Raw genomic sequence first — 27,939 nt, forward strand, 5'->3', positions numbered from 1 at the left:
TGGCATCATGACATTTGTTTGACAATTTTGGCAATGTTTTTATCGTGGTTTCCTCAGGTTCACTATGTGAGAAGTCTATTAACAAACCAAAATAATAATTATTGTATTTATTTTGCTCATAGTAACTTAAAACTTAAGTTCTCAACATACCGTTAATAGTTTGACGGGCAACGGTCCAGTCAGTCATAAAACGTGCGAAGTATCCGTGTGTGAAAAATTACCATAGTACAGCATTACTTTTATTACATCCTTATGGACTGATTTGTTTTGTATTTTCAATACATAGGTCATTGCTACGTGCTAGATTATTATCCATGTGTTAAATATTAGGAAATATCCGGCCTATTACGCTTACTACATCGAGTATGTGTTGCCTAGTGCATTCATAATTCACCTTCGTGTATACATCCCACTGCTGTAGACTGTAGTTCCTACGCGGGCCCAGTGCGGATTGTGAACTTCACACGCCATTTGCTTCTCTGTTTGAGTACATTTCGTCAATGGGGTCTGAGCAGTCGTCAGTGCCGCGGCAGAAGGCCCAGCGGGCGCCGCCGGTGCGCCGCGGGCATACCATAGCAGTCAGCAATGTACCAGGTCAGTCAAACCAGTAATACTAGTACTTCACGTGGCATGTTTGTCGTAATATTTCTGGGAGTGAAAAAGATGCCTTTGGTGAAAGAGACAACCCGATTCGTACCAGATTGCCTATATTTTCAGTAGCGGCGGTAGGGTAGGGCGCGGTGGGGCGGCCGCCCAGGGCGCCGGACTTAAAGGGGCAGTTGAAGCCTATAGCAGTATACCTTCTAGAAAATACCCGAAAGTTGGGGGTGCCGTGGACTCTCGCCCGGGGTGCTGGAAGTGCTAAAACCGGCACTGTATATTTTTTTCATCACAGTGGGCAGTATGATTGCAAAGAGATGTAGTGAATAAAGGTCGGGGAGAAAGACCAAAGATGTGTGCGAGTAAAGACATAGATTTTACCATCAGTAAAAGTAACCAAGCAGTAATACCATCCAGTTTTAGGTTTCCTTTCTTTTCCTCCTAAATCAAAATATTATATACGTAAACCAAACATCATGCCCAGCAGGCAGGTCTCTGTGAGGCCCTTTGTCCTTCGTGAATAGTATGTGATGGCTTATCCAGTATTGGAATGTGAGATGTGCTGCGACTGGCCATCCTCACAGGGACCAGTCTGAAAAGCAGCGCCGGGAAATTAAGCCCAGCATATGTTGAGACTGGGGACCCATTGTCCAAACTTTTTATTTTTCTCCCACATTTTTTTATTTTTATAACAATGTGTAATTTTAAGTTGTGGCAATAAAGGTTTTTTTTTTAATATATAGTTAAAAAAATCTATATTTTTTTAAAATTTCGTTCGGTTGTTGCGCGAGGCCCCTGCAGGAGCGTGGCCCCGGGCGATTGCCCTGTTCACCACCCACTAAGGCCGTTGTTGATCATGCCTCATGTGGTCCTCGCATCTACATTGGTAAAATACATCATGGTACAACAGCAAGTGTGAAAGCCATATAAAAATACTGTTTAAAAGATAATCAAGAATTAAAACAATTATGTAATTATGTGCAAAACATTTAATCTAGTATTCTACCGAAGATCATGTGTCCATACTCAACCTAAAGTTGACTGGCAGTGTCTTATCCAACCTCGACATTGACATTGGCAGAATCATTGCATTGTTCGAAGGGGCCATTATAATCCCAATTGTCTACAATATACCAGGTAGTTTCTATCAATGAACTTTGTCGAAGTTAATTGAATTCAAGAAAGATACATGGTGTATATGATTTTAATCTAGTCTTGTGTATAGAATCGCGGAGAGTGGAGCCTTCTGCCAGCGGCAACAACTCTCCAGGAGCCAGTGTGTGCTCCGACTCCGAGTTACCATACATATCTTACACTGTGGACAGGCCCATCGGAGGTAGGTGGAACTGATTTAATCTTATTACAAGCTTTTATTACATATTAATTTAGTTTCACCTGTCCTGTTGTCTGTATGTCTGTACTGTAGTCAAATCTTGTAAGCTAAATTCGACCAACTTCCAGTAGTCGGATTCACTTGAAATTTGGCATACTTATGTAAATTGCATGACAATACAATAATCTGGTAGTGACATCCTGGTAGCCCGGCCATTGACTTGAAATTTGGTATGCTAATGTAGTTTGGGTGACAATGCAAATAAAGTCGACAAAAAGTACAGTCAGCAAAAAAGCTTGTATGAAAAATGATTTTTTTACCAAAAACTTATATAACTACAGTTTAACTTCACTAGTTTCACTAGTTGTTTAGTAGCTTTGCATACCTTAAATATTAGATCAAATTCTCTCCTTCCAATTCATCCTTAGATGTACATAGATTTTATCAAGTTCCCATGGGTATTCCTAAAGATCACATTAAAAAATGTTGTTTATAAAATACCTGCACTAAGTTTCATCACAATCCATGTTTTAACTGATGATGCATTGAGTCTTCCGATAAGGCTGGCATGGTCACACAGGTGGACTTAATGGTGATTTTTGAACGGCGAGGCGAAACGAGACGAGAAATGAAATTTGTATGCAATCTCGCGCGCCCGCCGCGGGCGCCGTCATACAAATTTCAATTCTCGTCTCGCCTCGCTGGTTGTAAATCACCTTAATCCTCGCAAAAAAATAGGATAAAAAATTGATGATGATGATGATGATGATGATCCGACCGATTCCGGCCGTGTCAGTACTTAATCACGAAAAACTTTTTCACGAATTACTTTATCACGAATAGACTTTATCACAAAAAAAATCAAATCACGAAAACTGTTTCAAGAAAACTTTATCACGAAAACATAATCAGGAATAGACTTCATGGCAACCATCGACTCCTAATTGTTATAATTATTTGCACCTGTTAAAGGGCCCACTCGGTTTAATAGGAACTGTGGCCTGACTGCCCCTGACATGACTGACCTTTCTAATCTTCCCATCCAGATTCCCCAAAGGCATCGCTGAAGAACCAGAGTCAGAGCTCGAAGAAGTCCCTGCTCCAGCGACGACAAGCCTCCCTCCAGGCGCGGAAGACCAAGCGCGCGAGGGACATCGTGGTGGTCAAGCCGGCCACGGACACTGCCCTGGATGAGGACATACGGCGACTGCAGGTAGCCTGACTCGTCATCATCATCATCATCATCATCATCATCATCATCATCATATATCATCACATCGTGGTGGTCAAGCCGGCCACGGACCCTGCCCTGGATGTAGGGCATGGATACCGGTATTCGGTATTACCGAAAAACCGGGATACCGGTCATTTTTTTCCCCTCTTTTAATACCGGTATTAAATATCTACAAAACCGGTTTTTCGGTATTTTGACTTGTGCTTAAAATAGTAATAGTCGACTTTAATTTGAAACAAGAAGCACTTTTAATAACTTGTCTTCAGACTTATGGCTTTTGAAGTTACTTACCTCTTAATCTACTTTCAAATTTCAAATTTACCGCGCACAAGTTTGCTTTGCTTATTTGTAGTGTAAGCTTTCTCGAAGTTGGACCTACCTAACTGGACCGTTTGTCCCAGGTATAGGTACATAGTCGTCAACAACTTCGAGCGCAGAGCCCCCGACTATTGCGGGAGTTGGGACAACATGGACATTAGTTAGACATGACTTTCGTCTTGCCCATGTTCATTTTTAGGCCAACTCGGTTGGAACCTGCTGAAGTCGGCGAGCATAGCACTGAAGTCTTCCATGGTCTCAGCCATGACTACAATATCGTCGGCGAATCGAAGGCGATGCCTCGTCCTTTCCAGTCCAGAACCTTAAAAGCATCCTCCAATGCAACGGTGAACAGTTTCGGAGCGATCACATCTCCTTGTCTGACTCCCCGCTGCAGAGGAATAGGCTTCGTGCTCTGGTCATGTAATCGGACGGACATAGTGGCGTTTTTGTACAGACACTAGACACTTCAACACTTCGGTATACCGGTAGTCAACTGGACCGCTGGAGAGCCTGCATCACAGTCCAAGTCTCGATCGAATCGAAGGCTTTCTCGTAGTCCACAAATGCAAGGCAAAGGGGGAAGTTATACCCTTCGGTCTTCTGTATAACCTGCCGCAACGTACATGTGTTCTACGGTACGATAGGTTTTCGGAAGCCGGCTTGTTCGGGAGGCTGGAAATCGTCAAACCTGCTTGCGAGACGATTTGTGATGACCCTGAAAAACAGCTTGTAGGTAAACATGGCTCAGAAGTGAGATGGGTCTATAATTCTTCAGCAAGGTGTTATCACCTTTTTTGAAGATGAGCACCACCACTGTCTTCTGTTCCATGCTTTCGATGTTCCCCCTTGGTGGAGGACGGAACTAAACGGCGTCTTAGTCCTTAAGGACTGGTTTACCACCCGCCTTCAAGAGTTTCGGCTGTAATTTCATCGTCACCCGGGGCTTTGTCATTCTTAAGCTATTTGAGGGCCATACTAATCTCGTACAGGCTGACGTCTGGGATGTCTTCGTGATAGTGTCGGGTTAATCTAGCCCTCGGGTCTTTAGCTAGATTTTCGACGGGTGTTCGGTTTGTCGTGTCACTATCCATAAAACCTCTCGTTTTCCCCCAACAGCTCAGGTTTGGGTGAAATGATTCTGCTGTCGTCGGTCTTCAACTTCATTAACCTGCTTTGACTTACAGACAGATCCCTGGTAAACACCTTAGAGCCTCTGATACGCCCAATAGCCTCTTCAATGCTATTTATTAGTATTAAATCGGCGTACATCGCGCTTCAGAGATTTTGAGATCTGCCTATTGAACTGCTGATAAAGCGTCACCAGAAGACTGTAGCAGCATCTCACGCTTCACCTGCATGAGCCTAAGGCCAGAGCGCGAGAGCTTATTGGTTCTAGTACGGCGGGTTTTGAAGAAGTTAGATCCGATCGTATGAACAGCTTCCATAAACCCGTCGTTGTAATCGTCCACGTCGCTACCTAGGCATTCGAAATGGTTTTGAAGTTTTAGCTGAAAGCTCTCGGGGTTTTGGAGCTGAGCTGGTTCCGGGCGGAGCGTATATTTCATCAGTTGAGACCTTTCAAGCTTGAACTGGATATTTAATGAGCCTCGTACAAGCGAAAGAAATTATGCGAAAATTTGGTTGGGAACTAATAATCGGTGAAACAATTTTCACCGAAGAATTAGAGAATCCAATTCCATATTATATAAGTCATCATCATCATCATCATCAGCCCGAAGACGTCCACTGCTGGACAAAGGCCTCCCCCTTAGAACGCCACAATGAACGACAACTTGCCACTTGCATCCACCGGTTTCCCGCTACTCTCACGATGTCGTCAGTCCACCTGGTGGGAGGCCTGCCAACGCTATATAAGTATTGGTTAACAATTAACAACTTAAGTTTTTTTTTTTAATACTTGCTCATTAAAAGGGAAGTTTATTAAATCTTGCTTTTCATGTATATTGGTTATATTTCAACAAAACAACAGACTTATACAGAAAGAAAGAAAAATAAAGGGAAAATATGGAATATACCGAAAAATTACCGAAATACCGGGATACCGGTTTTCAAAATTTGAATACCGGAATAATACCGGTATTGCCATCAAGCCCAATACCGGCATAGCCCTACCTGGATGAGGACATACGGCGACTGCATGTAGCCTGACACTTCGTCATCATCATCATATATCATCACATCGTGGTGGTCAAGCCGGCCACGGACAATGCCCTGGATGAGGACATACGGCGACTGCAGATAGCCTGACACGTCGTCATCATCATCATATATCATCACATCGTGGTGGTCAAGCCGGCCACGGACACTGCCCTGGATGAGGACATACGGCGACTGCAGGTAGCCTGACTCGTCATCATCATAATCATCATCATCATCATCATCATCATCATCATCATCATCATCATCATTATCATATATCATCACATCGTGGTGGTCAAGCCGGCCACGGACACTGCCCTGGATGAGTCATACGGCGACTGCAGGTAGCCTGACTCGTCATCATCATAATCATCATCATCATATATCATCACATCGTGGTGGTCAAGCCGGCCACGGACACTGCCCTGGATGAGGACATACGGCGACTGCAGGTAGCCTGACTCGTCATCATCATAATCATCATCATCATATATCATCACATCGTGGTGGTCAAGCCGGCCACGGACACTGCCCTGGATGAGGACATACGGCGACTGCAGGTAGCCTGACTCGTCATCATCATAATCATCATCATCATATATCATCACATCGTGGTGGTCAAGCCGGCCACGGACACTGCCCTGGATGAGGACATACGGCGACTGCAGGTAGCCTGACACGTCGTCATCATCATCATATATCATCACATCGTGGTGGTCAAGCCGGCCACGGACACTGCCCTGGATGAGGACATACGGCGACTGCAGGTAGCCTGACACGTCGTCATCATCATCATATATCATCACATCGTGGTGGTCAAGCCGGCCACGGACACTGCCCTGGATGAGGACATACGGCGACTGCAGGTAGCCTGACTCGTCATCATCATAATCATCATCATCATCATCATATATCATCACATCGTGGTGGTCAAGCCGGCCACGGACACTGCCCTGGATGAGGACATACGGCGACTGCAGGTAGCCTGACTCGTCATCATTATCATCATCATCATCATATATCATCAGTATCTAGTGTCTATGTCGCAGACAGATCGTATAATCCGCCGTTATCAAAAACAGGGTCGTTTTGAAATGCAGCGGTTCAACGATTAGCCGTATTGAATGCGGCTGGATACGTTCTTCAACACGGCTAGCCGAAATGTAACACGGCTAGCCATAATGTAATACAGCGAGTCATTAGCCGCCGCTTTGACAGTTTTTTTAGTTCTTTGGCTCTAAATCGACGGAGCTCCGCTATTTCGCGTGGCTAAGGCGCTTGTATAACCTAACCTATGTTTTTTTTATATGTTTTCTATGTTTTAAGGAACACAACATAAACAATATATTGCATGTTTGAGAAAACTCATTCCACCATACTGTTTGTCCACAGGAAATTCCCACTTTCCTGCCTATAATGCGTGGCACGCTGGGCCTGCCTGGCGCCCGGGACCCGGAGGTGTTGGAAGGTATGTCGTTGCGTCTGTTTAATATTCCAATACGTCTGTAGAGCTAAATATCGCCGAGTGTAGGCTGGCGTACCCTCTGATCGATACAGCGCCATCTATAGTTCATTTGCTGAACTATGATCAATGCCTGTTGACAACCACGCGCCTCATTAGTTCCAATATAAAACGTAATATGTGGCGGCGCTAATATCGAACATCAATATAAATAAAGTAGTTTAGAGTTCGTTTGTCTCTGTTCCATGGCATTCAACCTCGAAGTATTAAGTTCCAAAATACCAAACGTTCTCTTATTTTGGGCACACAATTTTACACCACCAATGCACGCCATAGTGTATGTATGTATGTCTATTTCTTGGATCCTCTCTACAGTCATAACGGATTCATCATAAGAATCATAACTGTCGGAGTGACATAGGGGGGACGTACCTCGCCGTATTTTTTTTTGTAGACGCCATATTTATGTAATATTTCAAAATGGCGTCCGCGAAAAAAATAGGTACCTCGCCATATTATATAGTAAATAGGGATGGGTTGATATTCATTTTACATTTGGTTTAACCTCATATCGGCAGCTTGAGCCGAACTTCGGCATTCGGCCGAAATTCGGTTTAAATGCCGAACATTGGGTACCGGAATTTGTTTTAACAAAAAAATTAAACCGCCAAAAAACTGAAAAGTAAAAGATAATAAACCTTTTTTTTATTTAACCTTTATCTAGGTGCTAGTTTAAGTCGGTGCCTCAGCACGAGCCAGAAGGAGTGATATAAGCCCAAGACAAATATAGGTCCACTCCTGATGGCTTGTGCTGTGCTGAGGCACTGATTTCAAACTAGTACCTAGATTAAGGTTAAATAAAAAAGGTTTTTTTTGCTTTTCAGTTTTTTTTGGCGGTTTTTATTTTTTTGTTAAAAAGTTTTTGTTTTATCCGTTTTTTCCACTCTTGGAATATTTTTTTTCTAAATTTATATAGTACCAACTTCGAGGGATATCCAATATTTTTTTTTTTATCAAAATTGGACTACTCAGAAAAAAGTTATGCCTGGTCATACATAAAAAAATATATACGTGTCGACTCGAGAACCTCATCCGTTTGTTTTTCGTCGGTTAAAAAGCCCTATTATTTTATTTATTTAATGTAGACAATCTCAAGCGACACGCCGATGACGCATCTGCTTATGACCGGCCGGCTTCGGGCCACGCGGGGGAAATTGAAATGCAAGTCAGCGTGGGGAAATTGAATAGACGTTCGGGTGAATTTTTTATTTTTACCCAATGTTCGGTCAAAGTTCGTATTCAGACCTTTGCGTTCAAACCACATTCGGCCCATCTCTCGTAAAATCCGTGTATTTTTATGGTTCCGTAGCCAAAATGGCAAAAACGGAACCCTTATAGTTTCGCCATGTCTGTCTGTCCGTCCGCGGCTTTGCTCAGCATCAATGCTAGAAAGCTGTAATTTTGCACGAACATATATATGTAAACTATGCCGACAAAATGGTACAATAAAAATTCAAAAAAAATTTTTAGAGTTCCTCCCATATAGACATAAAAGGGGGGTGTTTTTTTTGTCATCCAACCTTTTAGTGTGGAATATCTTTGAATAGGTTTTTTAAAACCATTAGGGGGTTCCTAAAACGATTTACACGATAACGATTCAGTGATTTGTTTGCAAAATATTCAACTTTAAAGTCCAAATTTTCATTAAAAATCGAGCGTCCCCCCTCTAATATCTAAACCGATGGGTAGAAAAAATTAAAAAAAAATCAGAATGGTAGTAAGCGTATCAAACTTACAAGGAAAACTTGAGAATTATTAGTAGTCTAAGAGTAAATAGCAGCCTAAGGTATAAAATATACCTAAACTTGGAACATTCCGTATAAAATACGAAATCCTTAGAAAAATATTACTTATTTTTTTCGTAACGGCTACGGAACCCTATTTTGGGCGTGTCCGACACGCTCTTGGCCGGTTTTTGTTGATCCAATGGGCTTGACTGATCTGTGTTGTGTCAGGTCTGGACGCGCGCGGCTGGGAGCGGCTGGCGACGCGGCTTCAGGCGCACCTCGCGGCGTGCGCGGTGCCGCTCGCGGCCGACCAGGTGGCGCTGGCGACGCAGGGGAAAGAGGTGGGTGCCGGCACTAGTGTGTGTGTGTGTGTGTGTGTGTGTGTCGGGAGGGGGGACGCGCGAGGCTGGTAGCGGTTGGCGACACGGCTGCAGGCGCAAGGGAGGGAGGTGGGTGCCGGCACTAGTCGGCTCAGCAGAAAAGCAAGTAAACATCGTAATAAAAATCGTAGTAATATGTTGGTTTGTTTGTTTACTCTTTATTGTACAAAAAGGAAATACAAAATGGTAACAAAAAAAGTGTAAATTAACAAACGTAAGAAACAGATTTACGAACTTTCGCGCATTTATATAACCTACTTGCGGTTATCGCGCGCTATTCCCTCGGGAACTGTGCATTTTTCCGGGATAAAAAGTAGCCTATGTTGCTCTCGGGCCCATAAACTATCTCTATGCCAAAAATCACGTCGATCCGTCGCTCCGTTACGGCGTGAAAGACGGACAAACACACAAACACACTTTCGCATTATTTTAAGTATATTAAGTATTAAGTAATTAAGTATAAGTATGGATGTGTAACGTATCGCAGTACTAGTGATTACTCGCGGCTTCGCACGCGTAAATCATTAGATACAGCAGTTGAATTGAAATTACGGGATTTTACAAAATTCTCGCGTGATTTTCATTGACGTTGCGTTGAAAATTGCTCGCTAATCCTGCCGTGAAGCAGCAGTGCTTGCACTGTTGTGTTTCGGCGTGGAGAGTAAGACAGCCGGTGAAATAACTGGCACTTGAGGTATTACATCTTAGGCCTCTAGGTTGGCAACGCATCTGCAATACCCTGGTGTTGCAGTTGTCTATGGGCGGTGGTGATCTCTTACCATCAGGAGACCCACTTGCTCGTTTGCCAACCAGTCGAATAAAAAAAAAAAAAAAAAAGAAAACAACCATGCCAATTTGCATGTCGCCCAGCGGTTGTTATTTCGAATTATAACATTTACTTTGCTCATTTGCTTTTTATTTCGAGATTTTATGGAGAGCTATCTATATACCTAATTTCATCCAAATCCGTCCAGCTGTTTTTTGCGTGAAGAAGTAACATGTCTATATGTTCCGTCACCTACTAGATTTCTTTTTCGGCCTCGTTGTCGCCATTTATTTGCGAAACCGGTAGCGCGTAGTGTGTCCCGCCGAAAATCGTCTCTAGTTCGCGCTTTACAACTAATGAACTCGCTCCTCGAATCGGCCCCAAGCTTCGATGTGTTTGCGAGTAGTTGGTTAAGCTGGTGTGATGAATGTCTGAAGTTCTGCGAGAAGATGGATGTACGACCGTCCTCTGTTAAAGTGTAATTGCTTTTATTGTATTTGTTCCATAATGTACTATTTGTGTTAATCCGTATATAAATTTCACAGTGCGTTGGTTAAACTGTAATGCTGTGAAACTTTTTATGAATTAAATAAATAAATAACACACACACACACACACACACACACACACACACAATGTCAGATGACGCGTAGAACACGGATTTGAAGCCCCGCCTACTAGGGCACGCAAGGCCATTTTTCTAACACAGTAACAATTCCTGACTTATTATTTTATTCGTAGATTGAAACGGGTACGTATCTTAATGGGTCGATCAACTTTTCCCTGTACCGCGTTGCCATGCTTACGTCCCCTGGACAACTCTTTAAAACCACGAGTTTCTCCATGTTTTCTGTGGTTATAGTTCATAGAGCGTACATTTTTGTCGTAGTTAAAAGTCCGTTATTTCATGGACAATCTCCTGAGCGCATTAGTAGCATATATCATAATAACAGTCTTTAAGAAACTCTGTCACTGATGTCTCTTGGTTGTCCAAGCCCGGGTGCCCGTGCCCAGTGCCCGGGACAGAATAAAAAACAAGAAAAACTTGATCGACCCTACAGATGTGCAAGTTGCAGAAAGTTTCCAAAAAGTAGGAAAAGTTCTCGGAAATTTTTGGAAATTTTCACAAGAAATATAGGAAATTTAAATTTAAAAAACGGAAAGTTTCAATCCCCATACAAAATTGTGAGAAGTTTCCGAAATTTTCCTATATGACAAATTCCGCAATTTTGGAAAGTTTAGTACAAGTACAGAAGCTTCATTGCACCAAATGACAGTAAATCATATGCGGCTTTAACCTCTGGTCTGCCGTGTGACGGATCCGTCCGCCCCCCAATGTACCTAAGAGATTCCTCGTTAGAACCCAATTTTCTTCTTTCTTTCTACGCTGTACGGAGGGTTAATGGCAGACAAGCTACTAAGCCTCCCTTCATACTTAAAGAAAAAAAAGAGATGTAATTATGGAGAATATTGTTGTCAAAATTTGTCAATTGGGCATTTCTGTCTACCGTTGTATCTTTAGTTTATCTCCAATTTCAACAAAATCCATGATTCCGAGGTGTAAAAACAGTGTTTCCAGATGTGTCCCCAAAAGATTGTATGGAAGTGTCCATTTTGTTACGAAAATTATTAAGAAAAAAACGTAACAAAACGGACACATGCCCGGAAGGACAAAAGTCGATGCCATTAACCGCTGAGGAGTTCCATCCTGCGGAGACGATCCCGGCCGGACTACCAGGATGTCACTACTAGATTATTATAATTGTCACTAGATTTACATAAGTATGCCGAATTGAAGTCAATCTGACTACTGGGAGTGGGTCAAATTCAACCCGCAAGATTTGACCCGCACATAATATGTACAGTTACATTGCAAGTTAAGTAAAAGCTTGTAAAAGAAAAACAATTCTGGTATTTAGTATAGATTTTTACAAGCTATTTAACATGCAATGTTTGTGCGGGTCAAATCTTGCAAGTTAAATTTGACCCACTTCTAGTGGTCAGATTGAGTTGAAAATTTGGCATAGGTACTTGTGTAAATCTGGTGACAGTACATACAATAATCTGGTAGTGAAATTATGGTGGTTCGGCCAGGATCGTCTCCGCAGGATAGAACTCTTCAATTCAACGGTTACTGGCATCGACTTGTTTGGCACTCAAATGTAGTTTGGATGACAATGCAAGTACAGCCGATAAAATGTGCAGTTGGCAAAAAAAAGTCTGTTTGTGAAAATATAATTTTAATAAAAAGTTATATTGTTGCCCTCAGGCTGATACGGAGATATCGCGGTTATACAGCATGATGGTGGAACGGCAGCGCGGCAACGCGCGGCACGCGGAGCGACTGTCGCGGGTGCACGAGGTGCAGCACCAGCTGGCGCGCAGCTGCTCGCTGCTGCAGCAGGTGACTGCTGACACACTGACACACTGACACACTGACACACGCGGAGCGACTGTCGCGGGTGCACGAGGTGCAGCACCAGCTGGCGCGCAGCTGCTCGCTGCTGCAGCAGGTGACTGCTGACACACTGACACACTGACACACTGACACACGCGGAGCGACTGTCGCGGGTGCACGAGGTGCAGCACCAGCTGGCGCGCAGCTGCTCGCTGCTGCAGCAGGTGACTGCTGACACACTGACACACTGACACACTGACACACGCGGAGCGACTGTCGCGGGTGCACGAGGTGCAGCACCAGCTGGCGCGCAGCTGCTCGCTGCTGCAGCAGGTGACTGCTGACACACTGACACACTGACACACTGACACACGCGGAGCGACTGTCGCGGGTGCACGAGGTGCAGCACCAGCTGGCGCGCAGCTGCTCGCTGCTGCAGCAGGTGACTGCTGACACACTGACACACTGACACACTGACACACGCGGAGCGACTGTCGCGGGTGCACGAGGTGCAGCACCAGCTGGCGCGCAGCTGCTCGCTGCTGCAGCAGGTGACTGCTGACACACTGACACACTGACACACTGACACACGCGGAGTGACTGTCGCGGGTGCACGAGGTGCAGCACCAGCTGGCGCGCAGCTGCTCGCTGCTGCAGCAGGTGACTGCTGACACACTGACACACTGACACACTGACACACGCGGAGCGACTGTCGCGGGTGCACGAGGTGCAGCACCAGCTGGCGCGCAGCTGCTCGCTGCTGCAGCAGGTGACTGCTGACACACTGACACACTGACACACTGACACACGCGGAGCGACTGTCGCGGGTGCACGAGGTGCAGCACCAGCTGGCGCGCAGCTGCTCGCTGCTGCAGCAGGTGACTGCTGACACACTGACACACTGACACACTGACACACGCGGAGCGACTGTCGCGGGTGCACGAGGTGCAGCACCAGCTGGCGCGCAGCTGCTCGCTGCTGCAGCAGGTGACTGCTGACACACTGACACACTGACACACTGACACACGCGGAGCGACTGTCGCGGGTGCACGAGGTGCAGCACCAGCTGGCGCGCAGCTGCTCGCTGCTGCAGCAGGTGACTGCTGACACACTGACACACTGACACACGCGGAGCGACTGTCGCGGGTGCACGAGGTGCAGCACCAGCTGGCGCGCAGCTGCTCGCTGCTGCAGCAGGTGACTGCTGACACACTGACACACTGACACACTGACACACGCGGAGCGACTGTCGCGGGTGCACGAGGTGCAGCACCAGCTGGCGCGCAGCTGCTCGCTGCTGCAGCAGGTGACTGCTGACACACTGACACACTGACACACTGACACACGCGGAGCGACTGTCGCGGGTGCACGAGGTGCAGCACCAGCTGGCGCGCAGCTGCTCGCTGCTGCAGCAGGTGACTGCTGACACACTGACACACTGACACACTGACACACGCGGAGCGACTGTCGCGGGTGCACGAGGTGCAGCACCAGCTGGCGCGCAGCTGCTCGCTGCTGCAGCAGGTGACTGCTGACACACTGACACACTGACACACTGACACACGCGGAGCGACTGTCGCGGGTGCACGAGGTGCAGCACCAGCTGGCGCGCAGCTGCTCGCTGCTGCAGCAGGTGACTGCTGACACACTGACACACTGACACACTGACACACGCGGAGCGACTGTCGCGGGTGCACGAGGTGCAGCACCAGCTGGCGCGCAGCTGCTCGCTGCTGCAGCAGGTGACTGCTGACACACTGACACACTGACACACTGACACACGCGGAGCGACTGTCGCGGGTGCACGAGGTGCAGCACCAGCTGGCGCGCAGCTGCTCGCTGCTGCAGCAGGTGACTGCTGACACACTGACACACTGACACACTGACACACGCGGAGCGACTGTCGCGGGTGCACGAGGTGCAGCACCAGCTGGCGCGCAGCTGCTCGCTGCTGCAGCAGGTGACTGCTGACACACTGACACACTGACACACTGACACACGCGGAGCGACTGTCGCGGGTGCACGAGGTGCAGCACCAGCTGGCGCGCAGCTGCTCGCTGCTGCAGCAGGTGACTGCTGACACACTGACACACTGACACACTGACACACGCGGAGCGACTGTCGCGGGTGCACGAGGTGCAGCACCAGCTGGCGCGCAGCTGCTCGCTGCTGCAGCAGGTGACTGCTGACACACTGACACACTGACACACTGACACACGCGGAGCGACTGTCGCGGGTGCACGAGGTGCAGCACCAGCTGGCGCGCAGCTGCTCGCTGCTGCAGCAGGTGACTGCTGACACACTGACACACTGACACACTGACACACGCGGAGCGACTGTCGCGGGTGCACGAGGTGCAGCACCAGCTGGCGCGCAGCTGCTCGCTGCTGCAGCAGGTGACTGCTGACACACTGACACACTGACACACTGACACACGCGGAGCGACTGTCGCGGGTGCACGAGGTGCAGCACCAGCTGGCGCGCAGCTGCTCGCTGCTGCAGCAGGTGACTGCTGACACACTGACACACTGACACACGCGGAGCGACTGTCGCGGGTGCACGAGGTGCAGCACCAGCTGGCGCGCAGCTGCTCGCTGCTGCAGCAGGTGACTGCTGACACACTGACACACTGACACACTGACACACGCGGAGCGACTGTCGCGGGTGCACGAGGTGCAGCACCAGCTGGCGCGCAGCTGCTCGCTGCTGCAGCAGGTGACTGCTGACACACTGACACACTGACACACGCGGAGCGACTGTCGCGGGTGCACGAGGTGCAGCACCAGCTGGCGCGCAGCTGCTCGCTGCTGCAGCAGGTGACTGCTGACACACTGACACACTGACACACTGACACACGCGGAGCGACTGTCGCGGGTGCACGAGGTGCAGCACCAGCTGGCGCGCAGCTGCTCGCTGCTGCAGCAGGTGACTGCTGACACACTGACACACTGACACACTGACACACGCGGAGCGACTGTCGCGGGTGCACGAGGTGCAGCACCAGCTGGCGCGCAGCTGCTCGCTGCTGCAGCAGGTGACTGCTGACACACTGACACACTGACACACTGACACACTGACACACGCGGAGCGACTGTCGCGGGTGCACGAGGTGCAGCACCAGCTGGCGCGCAGCTGCTCGCTGCTGCAGCAGGTGACTGCTGACACACTGACACACTGACACACTGACACACGCGGAGCGACTGTCGCGGGTGCACGAGGTGCAGCACCAGCTGGCGCGCAGCTGCTCGCTGCTGCAGCAGGTGACTGCTGACACACTGACACACTGACACACTGACACACGCGGAGCGACTGTCGCGGGTGCACGAGGTGCAGCACCAGCTGGCGCGCAGCTGCTCGCTGCTGCAGCAGGTGACTGCTGACACACTGACACACTGACACACTGACACACGCGGAGCGACTGTCGCGGGTGCACGAGGTGCAGCACCAGCTGGCGCGCAGCTGCTCGCTGCTGCAGCAGGTGACTGCTGACACACTGACACACTGACACACTGACACACGCGGAGCGACTGTCGCGGGTGCACGAGGTGCAGCACCAGCTGGCGCGCAGCTGCTCGCTGCTGCAGCAGGTGACTGCTGACACACTGACACACTGACACACTGACACACGCGGAGCGACTGTCGCGGGTGCACGAGGTGCAGCACCAGCTGGCGCGCAGCTGCTCGCTGCTGCAGCAGGTGACTGCTGACACACTGACACACTGACACACTGACACACGCGGAGCGACTGTCGCGGGTGCACGAGGTGCAGCACCAGCTGGCGCGCAGCTGCTCGCTGCTGCAGCAGGTGACTGCTGACACACTGACACACTGACACACTGACACACGCGGAGCGACTGTCGCGGGTGCACGAGGTGCAGCACCAGCTGGCGCGCAGCTGCTCGCTGCTGCAGCAGGTGACTGCTGACACACTGACACACTGACACACTGACACACGCGGAGCGACTGTCGCGGGTGCACGAGGTGCAGCACCAGCTGGCGCGCAGCTGCTCGCTGCTGCAGCAGGTGACTGCTGACACACTGACACACTGACACACTGACACACGCGGAGCGACTGTCGCGGGTGCACGAGGTGCAGCACCAGCTGGCGCGCAGCTGCTCGCTGCTGCAGCAGGTGACTGCTGACACACTGACACACTGACACACTGACACACGCGGAGCGACTGTCGCGGGTGCACGAGGTGCAGCACCAGCTGGCGCGCAGCTGCTCGCTGCTGCAGCAGGTGACTGCTGACACACTGACACACTGACACACTGACACACGCGGAGCGACTGTCGCGGGTGCACGAGGTGCAGCACCAGCTGGCGCGCAGCTGCTCGCTGCTGCAGCAGGTGACTGCTGACACACTGACACACTGACACACTGACACACGCGGAGCGACTGTCGCGGGTGCACGAGGTGCAGCACCAGCTGGCGCGCAGCTGCTCGCTGCTGCAGCAGGTGACTGCTGACACACTGACACACTGACACACTGACACACGCGGAGCGACTGTCGCGGGTGCACGAGGTGCAGCACCAGCTGGCGCGCAGCTGCTCGCTGCTGCAGCAGGTGACTGCTGACACACTGACACACTGACACACTGACACACGCGGAGCGACTGTCGCGGGTGCACGAGGTGCAGCACCAGCTGGCGCGCAGCTGCTCGCTGCTGCAGCAGGTGACTGCTGACACACTGACACACTGACACACTGACACACGCGGAGCGACTGTCGCGGGTGCACGAGGTGCAGCACCAGCTGGCGCGCAGCTGCTCGCTGCTGCAGCAGGTGACTGCTGACACACTGACACACTGACACACGCGGAGCGACTGTCGCGGGTGCACGAGGTGCAGCACCAGCTGGCGCGCAGCTGCTCGCTGCTGCAGCAGGTGACTGCTGACACACTGACACACTGACACACTGACACACGCGGAGCGACTGTCGCGGGTGCACGAGGTGCAGCACCAGCTGGCGCGCAGCTGCTCGCTGCTGCAGCAGGTGACTGCTGACACACTGACACACTGACACACTGACACACGCGGAGCGACTGTCGCGGGTGCACGAGGTGCAGCACCAGCTGGCGCGCAGCTGCTCGCTGCTGCAGCAGGTGACTGCTGACACACTGACACACTGACACACTGACACACGCGGAGCGACTGTCGCGGGTGCACGAGGTGCAGCACCAGCTGGCGCGCAGCTGCTCGCTGCTGCAGCAGGTGACTGCTGACACACTGACACACTGACACACTGACACACGCGGAGCGACTGTCGCGGGTGCACGAGGTGCAGCACCAGCTGGCGCGCAGCTGCTCGCTGCTGCAGCAGGTGACTGCTGACACACTGACACACTGACACACGCGGAGCGACTGTCGCGGGTGCACGAGGTGCAGCACCAGCTGGCGCGCAGCTGCTCGCTGCTGCAGCAGGTGACTGCTGACACACTGACACACTGACACACTGACACACGCGGAGCGACTGTCGCGGGTGCACGAGGTGCAGCACCAGCTGGCGCGCAGCTGCTCGCTGCTGCAGCAGGTGACTGCTGACACACTGACACACTGACACACTGACACACGCGGAGCGACTGTCGCGGGTGCACGAGGTGCAGCACCAGCTGGCGCGCAGCTGCTCGCTGCTGCAGCAGGTGACTGCTGACACACTGACACACTGACACACTGACACACGCGGAGCGACTGTCGCGGGTGCACGAGGTGCAGCACCAGCTGGCGCGCAGCTGCTCGCTGCTGCAGCAGGTGACTGCTGACACACTGACACACTGACACACTGACACACGCGGAGCGACTGTCGCGGGTGCACGAGGTGCAGCACCAGCTGGCGCGCAGCTGCTCGCTGCTGCAGCAGGTGACTGCTGACACACTGACACACTGACACACTGACACACGCGGAGCGACTGTCGCGGGTGCACGAGGTGCAGCACCAGCTGGCGCGCAGCTGCTCGCTGCTGCAGCAGGTGACTGCTGACACACTGACACACTGACACACTGACACACTGACACACGCGGAGCGACTGTCGCGGGTGCACGAGGTGCAGCACCAGCTGGCGCGCAGCTGCTCGCTGCTGCAGCAGGTGACTGCTGACACACTGACACACTGACACACTGACACACTGACACACGCGGAGCGACTGTCGCGGGTGCACGAGGTGCAGCACCAGCTGGCGCGCAGCTGCTCGCTGCTGCAGCAGGTGACTGCTGACACACTGACACACTGACACACTGACACACTGACACACGCGGAGCGACTGTCGCGGGTGCACGAGGTGCAGCACCAGCTGGCGCGCAGCTGCTCGCTGCTGCAGCAGGTGACTGCTGACACACTGACACACTGACACACTGACACACGCGGAGCGACTGTCGCGGGTGCACGAGGTGCAGCACCAGCTGGCGCGCAGCTGCTCGCTGCTGCAGCAGGTGACTGCTGACACACTGACACACTGACACACTGACACACGCGGAGCGACTGTCGCGGGTGCACGAGGTGCAGCACCAGCTGGCGCGCAGCTGCTCGCTGCTGCAGCAGGTGACTGCTGACACACTGACACACTGACACACTGACACACGCGGAGCGACTGTCGCGGGTGCACGAGGTGCAGCACCAGCTGGCGCGCAGCTGCTCGCTGCTGCAGCAGGTGACTGCTGACACACTGACACACTGACACACTGACACACGCGGAGCGACTGTCGCGGGTGCACGAGGTGCAGCACCAGCTGGCGCGCAGCTGCTCGCTGCTGCAGCAGGTGACTGCTGACACACTGACACACTGACACACTGACACACTGACACACGCGGAGCGACTGTCGCGGGTGCACGAGGTGCAGCACCAGCTGGCGCGCAGCTGCTCGCTGCTGCAGCAGGTGACTGCTGACACACTGACACACTGACACACTGACACACTGACACACTGACACACGCGGAGCGACTGTCGCGGGTGCACGAGGTGCAGCACCAGCTGGCGCGCAGCTGCTCGCTGCTGCAGCAGGTGACTGCTGACACACTGACACACTGACACACTGACACACGCGGAGCGACTGTCGCGGGTGCACGAGGTGCAGCACCAGCTGGCGCGCAGCTGCTCGCTGCTGCAGCAGGTGACTGCTGACACACTGACACACTGACACACTGACACACTGACACACGCGGAGCGACTGTCGCGGGTGCACGAGGTGCAGCACCAGCTGGCGCGCAGCTGCTCGCTGCTGCAGCAGGTGACTGCTGACACACTGACACACTGACACACTGACACACTGACACACGCGGAGCGACTGTCGCGGGTGCACGAGGTGCAGCACCAGCTGGCGCGCAGCTGCTCGCTGCTGCAGCAGGTGACTGCTGACACACTGACACACTGACACACTGACACACGCGGAGCGACTGTCGCGGGTGCACGAGGTGCAGCACCAGCTGGCGCGCAGCTGCTCGCTGCTGCAGCAGGTGACTGCTGACACACTGACACACTGACACACTGACACACGCGGAGCGACTGTCGCGGGTGCACGAGGTGCAGCACCAGCTGGCGCGCAGCTGCTCGCTGCTGCAGCAGGTGACTGCTGACACACTGACACACTGACACACTGACACACGCGGAGCGACTGTCGCGGGTGCACGAGGTGCAGCACCAGCTGGCGCGCAGCTGCTCGCTGCTGCAGCAGGTGACTGCTGACACACTGACACACTGACACACTGACACACTGACACACGCGGAGCGACTGTCGCGGGTGCACGAGGTGCAGCACCAGCTGGCGCGCAGCTGCTCGCTGCTGCAGCAGGTGACTGCTGACACACTGACACACTGAAAAATGTAACTCCTTTTAGGTTCCGTCCGTCCGATCCGACAGGTTGTCTGTCTGACAAGACCCATTTTGTCAGGAACGCGTGGAGGTATCAAGCCCAAATTATTACAAAGAAATTAAAAAGAAGACAAATACAACAAAAAACCGGCCAAGAGCGTGTCGGACACGCCCGAAACAGGGTTCCGCGCCATTACAAAAATATTAAGTAATATTTTTCTAAGGATTTCGTATTTTATACGGAATCTTCCAAGTTTGTAAACTGATATACTTACGTATTTCATTTAATATTTTGCAAACACATCACTGAATCGAAAATCGTTTTAGCATCCCCTTATGGTTTTCAAAGACCTATCCAACGATACCCCACACTACAAGGTTAGATGAGAAAAAAAAAACACCCCCACGTTTCGTCTATGGGAGGTACTCCAAAAAATTTTTGTCGGCATAGTTTACATATATATTCGTGCAAAATTACAGCTTTCTAGCATTGATAGTTTCTGAGCAAAGCCGCGGACAGACAGACAGACAGACAGACATGGCGAAACTATAAGGGTTCCGTTTTGCCATTTTGGCTACGATACCCTAAAAACACAAGTGTTTATATAACGTTAAAGCACGTTTCATCTTTGTTACGACCCAAGCCTAATTTGAAACTCTAGCAAAGTGTATTGAATTGATCTGAGATTGCTATTGCTCTGACTGTAGGAACTTTATTTTTTTGGCTTGGAATGGAATACACCTGTGTTTTCTACTGCTACTATGTGTTGATGTTCAATAAAGAGTCTTCGAGTCATTGTATTGTGTTGTATGTAATCCTAAAATAATGATAATTGGGATGTCCCAATTTTTGACAACATATAATAAATTCGAAAACCATTTGGAGAGGCTTCGTGAAGCGTTTTCAGAAATCAGATTCCAAAAATGTGATAAACTGATTTAAATAAACAAAATTTAAGTAATGACCCTCATTTGACCCCTGGAGTATCTCGTCACAAAGGCAGTTATAAAGCAGGTCTACACTCTTAAGCAAATTGACAGTTTGAAATGTTCCTGTCCTGCTTATAATAGCAAAGAGTGTCAAAAATAGAACTTTAATCACATGATGCGCAACTGGCCTTAAACAGTTGTCATCCTACTAATATTATAAATGTGAAAGTTTGTGAGTGAGTGAGTGAGTGAGTGAGTGAGTATGTTTGTTACTTTTTCACGCTTAAACGGCTGGACGGATTTGGATGAAATTTGGCGGAAAGTTAGTTTATAACCTGGATTAAAACATAGGATACTTTTTTATCCCGATATTCCCACGGATAGGGATAAAATCTCGAAATAACAACGCTAGGCTTAGAGTCATGAAATTTGGTATGTAGGTAGTTGGACGTCTGGAATAAAACATAGGTGACTTTTTGACCCGATATTCCCACGGGATACCTAGGGATAAAATCTTGAAATAACAACCGCTGGGCTTTGAGCAATGAAATTTAGTATGTAGGTAGCTGGACCTCTGGAATAACACATAGGCTACTTTTTATTCCGATATTCCCACGGGATAGGGATAAAATCTCGAAATAACAACCGCTGGGCTTAGAGTCATGAAATTTGGTACGTAGGTAGTTGGATGTCTGAAATAACACATAAGCAACTTTTTGACTCGATATTCCTACGGGATACCTAGGGATAAAATCTTGAAATAACAAGCGCTGGGCTTAGAGCCATGAAATTTAGTGTGTAGGTAGCTGAACCTCTGAAATAACACATAGGGATAAAATCTTGAAATAACAACCGCTGGGCTTAGAGCCATGAAATTTAGTGTGTAGGTAGCTGAACCTCTGAAATAACACATAGGCTACTATTTATTCCGATATTCCCACGGGATAGGGATAAAATCTTGAAATAATAACCGCTGGGCTTAGAGTCATGAAATTTGGTATGTAGGTAACTGGACATCTGGAATAACACTTAAGTGAATTTTTGACCCGATATTCCTACGGGATAACTAGGGATAAAATCTCGAAATAACAACCACTGGGCTTAGAGCCATGAAATTTGGTATGTAGGTAGCTGGACCTCTGGAATAACACTTAGGCTACTATTTATTCCGATATTCCCACGGGATAGGGATAAAATCTCGAAATAATAACCGCTGGACTTAGAGTCATGAAATTTGGTATGTAGGTAACTGGACATCTAGAATAACACTTAAGTGACTTTTTGACTCGATATTCCCATGAGATAACAAGGGATAAAATCTCGAAATAACAACCACTTGGCTTAGAGCCATGAAATTTGGTATGTAGGTAGCTGGACCTCTGGAATAACACATACGCTACTTTTTATTCCGATATTCCCACGGGATAGGGATAAAATCTCGAAATAACAACCGCTGGGCTTAGAGGCATGAAATTTGGTATGTAGGTAGCCGGACGTCTGGAATAACACATACGCTACTTTTTATCCCGATATTTCCACGGGATAGTTTTGTAACTAAGGGACCCCATACATCCGTGTATTATTGTTATTATTGTTTTGTAATTTTTTCTTTAATTGTAGACTTACTGTAGTTTTTAAGTATTTTATTTGTACTTATTTTATTTTGAAAAAATGACTTTCTGCTAAGCTTCTTGCGGCGCATTCTTCTTGGCAATGATGGTCTTTCCGAAAGTGCTGGTATTTAAAAAAATTACGTGTAAAAGTGCCCATTGCGGCCTATTTACTGAATAAATGATATGAATTTGAATTTGGATAGGGAAAAATTTTGAAATTTTAGCAATGGGTTTAGAGTCTTGAATTTTGTACAGTTATTCACAACACAACCTCAATGAAGACCACGATATAAATTTGGAAATTTCCAGGGGAATTTTGTAAAATCCCGAAAATTTCATTTGCAACTACCAGACCGAATAGTTTACGCGTGCTAAGCCGCGGGTAAAAGCTAGTTTATCATAAAGTCCGAAATGTATACGAGTATTTCCAATGTATTTTTACAAATTAAATTATTAAAGTACTATGTTACAAGTAAATACAAAAGAATTTAAATATCAGATTTTTAAAAAGATAACTATTCTATTTACTATCACACCATTAAATAAACAAAGGAATAATCGAAGCTAAAAGAAGAGAAATAAAATAAAACTATTTGTCATGGTTCATAAACCGTGTTTGAATTATTGTCAAATTGTAATGCCACAGATTATGTTATGTACGACCTGAATTTTTCCAGGCAATGGAATGTGGCTGTCTCACTGTGACGTCATCCAGCGTATTTCGTAAAAAAAAAATACTTATCCAAATTCAAAATCAATGAAAATGGTATCTTAAAATATCCTATTCTTTCCAAAAATAAGATAAAAACTATAGGTTATTTTTTTTTGGTGCATCCCAATTCGTGTTTATGGCTCGCATGGCATTTCTTCCTCGAGTGGCGACCACGAAACGGAACGTTGGAACGTTGGCAGGCCTCCCACCAGGTGGACTGACGACATGCGGGCAACCGGTGGATGCAAGTGGCGTTCATTGTGGCGTTCTATGGGGGAGGCCTTTGTTCAGCAGTGGACGTCTTCCGGCTGATGATGATGATTGATAATATAATGAGCGGCATAAAATCTGTCCCTCATCACAAAGTAGATAATATAACAGAGACACCATCTAGTACAAGCAAATGGTATAACCCTAATACTGGCTATTCAACTGGCTATTTTTCTTTCCTTCGATTTTCCAATAGATGGCACCAGTGAGAACACAAATAACACGATACGTATTGCCATCTAGTGAGACACTAAGGATACGGTACACTGACAACAACCAACAAGCTCACCAACTGAGCCTAGACGAGTAGAGATACGCATGATGTCTCTGTCTTATTTACGTCGTTAAAAGAGAATGGCATGTTTCTCTCAAATAGTTTCGACGAATGTGTGCAAGCGCGGGGCAAGCCCAGCAAGCGTATCCTGGTTATTCGTTCGCCATCTAGCGTCACAATTGCAAAACACTACGAAAGCCTCATAGCTGAAATGAAGCCACATGTAGCCTACACTTTCGTATTCTCAATTTATTATTTATGGTGTTTCTTATCTTCAAATTAAGGAGTTGAATTTAGGTTGATGTGAAGTTTTATAATTTACAAATGTGAATGGTAGTGCCATCTATTGCTGTTTTTTAGTATTAAATATAGCTTATAGGGGCTGGTAGGCCATGCTCAAATGTATGCAGTAATAGGTAGTTTTGTATGTAGTGGGCCAAATTTTTGCCGCTGAGTATATTTATATTCTTTTTGGCTCTGTGGTGTGGGGTTAAAGAACCTAAGTAATAACAGGAAAATTAAACAAGATTACTCTTTGACCGAGCGTCATCTTTGCGAAGGTCAATTCTATGACGCCATGTTGCTTTCGACAATAATGTTACGCCACACGCACAAAGCGCGTCGGGAGTTGACTTTATCTCGTGTCTGCATTGTATTGTATACTTACTCGTACTGTTACTTTTCGCGTGAAACAATCCTACTTATAGTGCTAGCGGTACACCCCGAAATTCAGTAAAAAGCTGCACATGGTAACATAAAAGCATGGAAATCGGAACGATTGATCTTTAGGCCATACCGAAAAGATATATAACGAAAAGGGGAGGAGTTATGACGTCATCTTTTCAAATGCATCAGAGATTTATTGAAGTAGATATTTATATATGCCTGTATATGGGCTCAAGATAAATTGATGATGTTAATATTGCGTATAGGTATATGTTGTACGTTAAACGTGTTTCATATTTTTTAACAAAAGTTAACTGTACTTAATATTCGATTTTTTATAGGAAACTGTAGGTCCATTCATCATCATCATCATCCCAGCCTATATACGTCCCACTGCTGGGCACAGGCCTCCTCTCAGAGCAAGAGGGCTTGGGCCATAGTTCCCACGCGGGCCCAGTGCGGATTGGGAACTTGACACGCACCATTGAATTGCTTCGCAGTTTTTGTGCAGGTTCCTTACGATGTTTTCCTTCACCGCAAAGCTCGTGGTAAATTCAAATGTAATTCCGCACATGAATTTCGAAAAACTCAGAGGTGCGAGCCGGGGTTTGAACCACAACCTCTGTTGAGAGCGATAGGTCAAACCACTAGGACCACGGCTTCGCTTAGGTCTATTTATATAAAACTAATTCCTAGCTTTAGCTAAAATGCAAAATTATTGTGTAAGACTAGTTTCTAAATCATTTTTTTGTATGGGAAAAAAATATTTTGTTCTGAAACCTATCGTGTGTGGTATCTAATGAAAGGGCTTACTAAGCCGATTCTAAAAATATATCACATCATTATATTTCAGTCACTTGTTTTAAATTGAAATAAAAATCATTTTCAAAACATACCAAGTTTGGGCTCCTCCAGATATGATGCGGTTGAATCATTATTTGTAAAATATATCTAAAATGTTATGTAATAGCCTCATATCCAAACCCAAGAAAGCAATTTTGAAAATATTTACATATAGTATTTTTTTATTATTTTTTAATATAACCCTGCTCCCTGCCTGCTTCCCTTTCTTGTTCGCTCGGCGGCCGGCGGCACTCTCAGTCACTACACTACACGCTAAATGTAGTTTAGGACTTTGAAATCTCTAACATATCAAAATCTCAGGATATTTAATTGAAAACACATTTTTCATACTTTAGATCCGGGTTTCTTTGGAATACTTATGTAAATCGCGTGACAATACAATAATCTAGTAGTGACATCCTAGTAGTCCAGCCAGGATCGTCCCCACAGGACTGAACTCGCAACGGTTACTGTATCTTGTATTAAATATGAAAATTTTATGGCTAGTTTATTTAATTAAAATGTTTTTGAGATATTGAACATTAAAATGACGATGTTGTTATTTAATGTTTTTTTAAGAGAAGAAGTATAGTTAAGTGCCACCATCTCCAGTAATAACTGCTTGATCACCATCATACGAATGATTTATGACGCATAGATATATATTTTTTGAGAAATATTTGTTTGTTTGTGTACATGAGGAAAATTGCGAATAAATATTATCTATTACGCGTTAGTTGTTTTTGTAATTGCAAAGTTAAAAATACATTTTGTAATGTTACGATGAAAACCTATGACGAAATGGTTTAACGCTGCGGGGCGTGCGTGCATAGAGCATTGACGTTGTTTTGTTTACATTTAGTCAAATACCTATCTACCAGTCTTAAATATTGGAATTCCCCCATTAAACTATATCAGATTCCAAAATTGCGAAGGTAAACCCGAGAACAACATGAAAAAGCCACGGCATGTATCTTGTTTTGCCTACTTTTAAGACAGCACATTACAGAAAAAGTATGCTGTATATGTCAGTCAAAATATTTAATCACTTGCCCGAAGAACTTAAGCAAACTGAGCTCCCAACATTCAAAGCTAAAGTGTATAAATGGTGTGTGGAGAAGGCATATTATAGAATCGATGATCACTTTATAGTTGTAAGAAATTTTTGACATTATTATGACATTATAAAATTAATTTTGGCCTATCTTAATAAATCTATTGCCACAATTTAATTATAACGTATTGTATTAAATAGTTTGACATGGTTTGTTTTTTTTTTCAAATGTTTTGTATTAGGATATTTACTCGTAATTTATTTATTTTTGAAGATTTTAATTTTATAATTTTTGCATTAGGTACATACATTTAAACTTGCAAATTATTTGTATGCCTGTGGGCGAAACATAGTGATACCAATAATTACGCTATAACACCTTGTGTATATGTAACCACCTATGTTTACAAATAAAGATACTTTGACTTTGACTTTGAAACTATCTAAACATTTAAATTTCTGTATTGAAATACACTAGTCTAGTTTGTATTACAACGATAGATAAATATTATGTTTAAAATCCTTCAATGTACCAAATCTGGCAGCTGAAGTTTGTTTACATGTAGTTAAATTCATACCTATCCAAACCAAGTATAGGTATTTATCTACATGCATATCATAACTTCCCTATTATATGTTCAGAAACGACTATCAAATGGCCTTTATTAAGAAACCTGGTATCTGCGGGTGCATCTTAATGTTCACATTAAAGTATCGGTAATACTTTTTTTAACAATGCATATCTGTACATATTGTAGAAAACTTATGACATGCATGTAGATAATAATTATTATTCAGTCAGTCAAAGTCAAAGTCAAAGTCAAGTCAAAGTCAAAATCAAAGTCAAAGTCAAAATACAGGCCATATCTGAACATATTATAGAAAACTTATGATATGCATGTAGATAAAGTTATGTATGCGGCTATACATAATTGGGCATTAAAACACTCGTGTGATCTTATTATGAAACTCGCCTTCGGCTTGTTTCATAAAACCACACTCGTACTTTAATGCCTCTCATTATGCACCAGCCACATAAATAACTATTAAGAACCAGTGTACTTTTCTTATGCTATATATGTTTGTCCGTAGACGCTGCGCGATGTGGATGAGTTAAACGCGATGCTGCCTCCCGAGAAGAGGTTAGAGCCCTTCGTGTGGAATCAGGAGGGATGAGCGGCTGGTCTGACTGTACTCTAACATTGTAAAGACTGCCTGGCGTCGAGCGCTATCATCATAATAATGAATAAATATCACGGGACACTTGACACCAATGAGGGCTATCGTTCTTTGCCTCACTAGATGGCGCACTGTTGCGTGAGGTTTATTA

At 47.2% G+C, this 27,939-nt stretch overlaps 1 protein-coding gene across 1 annotated transcript; it reads left to right on the forward strand.

Annotated features, from left to right (window-relative positions):
• Positions 1-27,939, forward strand: BORCS5 (BLOC-1 related complex subunit 5). The gene is made up of 7 exons (XM_074109255.1): positions 1-594; positions 1,826-1,936; positions 2,980-3,146; positions 7,041-7,116; positions 9,126-9,238; positions 12,313-12,447; positions 27,702-27,939. Exons 1-7 carry the CDS (start codon positions 501-503, stop codon positions 27,783-27,785), a joined length of 780 nt encoding a protein of 259 aa, XP_073965356.1. The 5' UTR covers positions 1-500; the 3' UTR covers positions 27,786-27,939.

This window comes from Choristoneura fumiferana, chromosome 28 (assembly GCF_025370935.1).
Source record: "Choristoneura fumiferana chromosome 28, NRCan_CFum_1, whole genome shotgun sequence".
Lineage (NCBI taxonomy): Eukaryota > Metazoa > Arthropoda > Insecta > Lepidoptera > Tortricidae > Choristoneura > Choristoneura fumiferana.

Coding starts and splice junctions, on each gene's coding strand:
- BORCS5 (XM_074109255.1), top strand. CDS start 501: ATGGGGTCTGAGCAGTCGTCAGTGCCGCGGCAGAAGGCCCAGCGGGCG. Junction 7,117..9,125: donor GGACCCGGAGGTGTTGGAAG/GTATGTCGTTGC, acceptor GTGTTGTGTCAG/GTCTGGACGCGCGCGGCTGG. Junction 9,239..12,312: donor TGGCGACGCAGGGGAAAGAG/GTGGGTGCCGGC, acceptor TGTTGCCCTCAG/GCTGATACGGAGATATCGCG.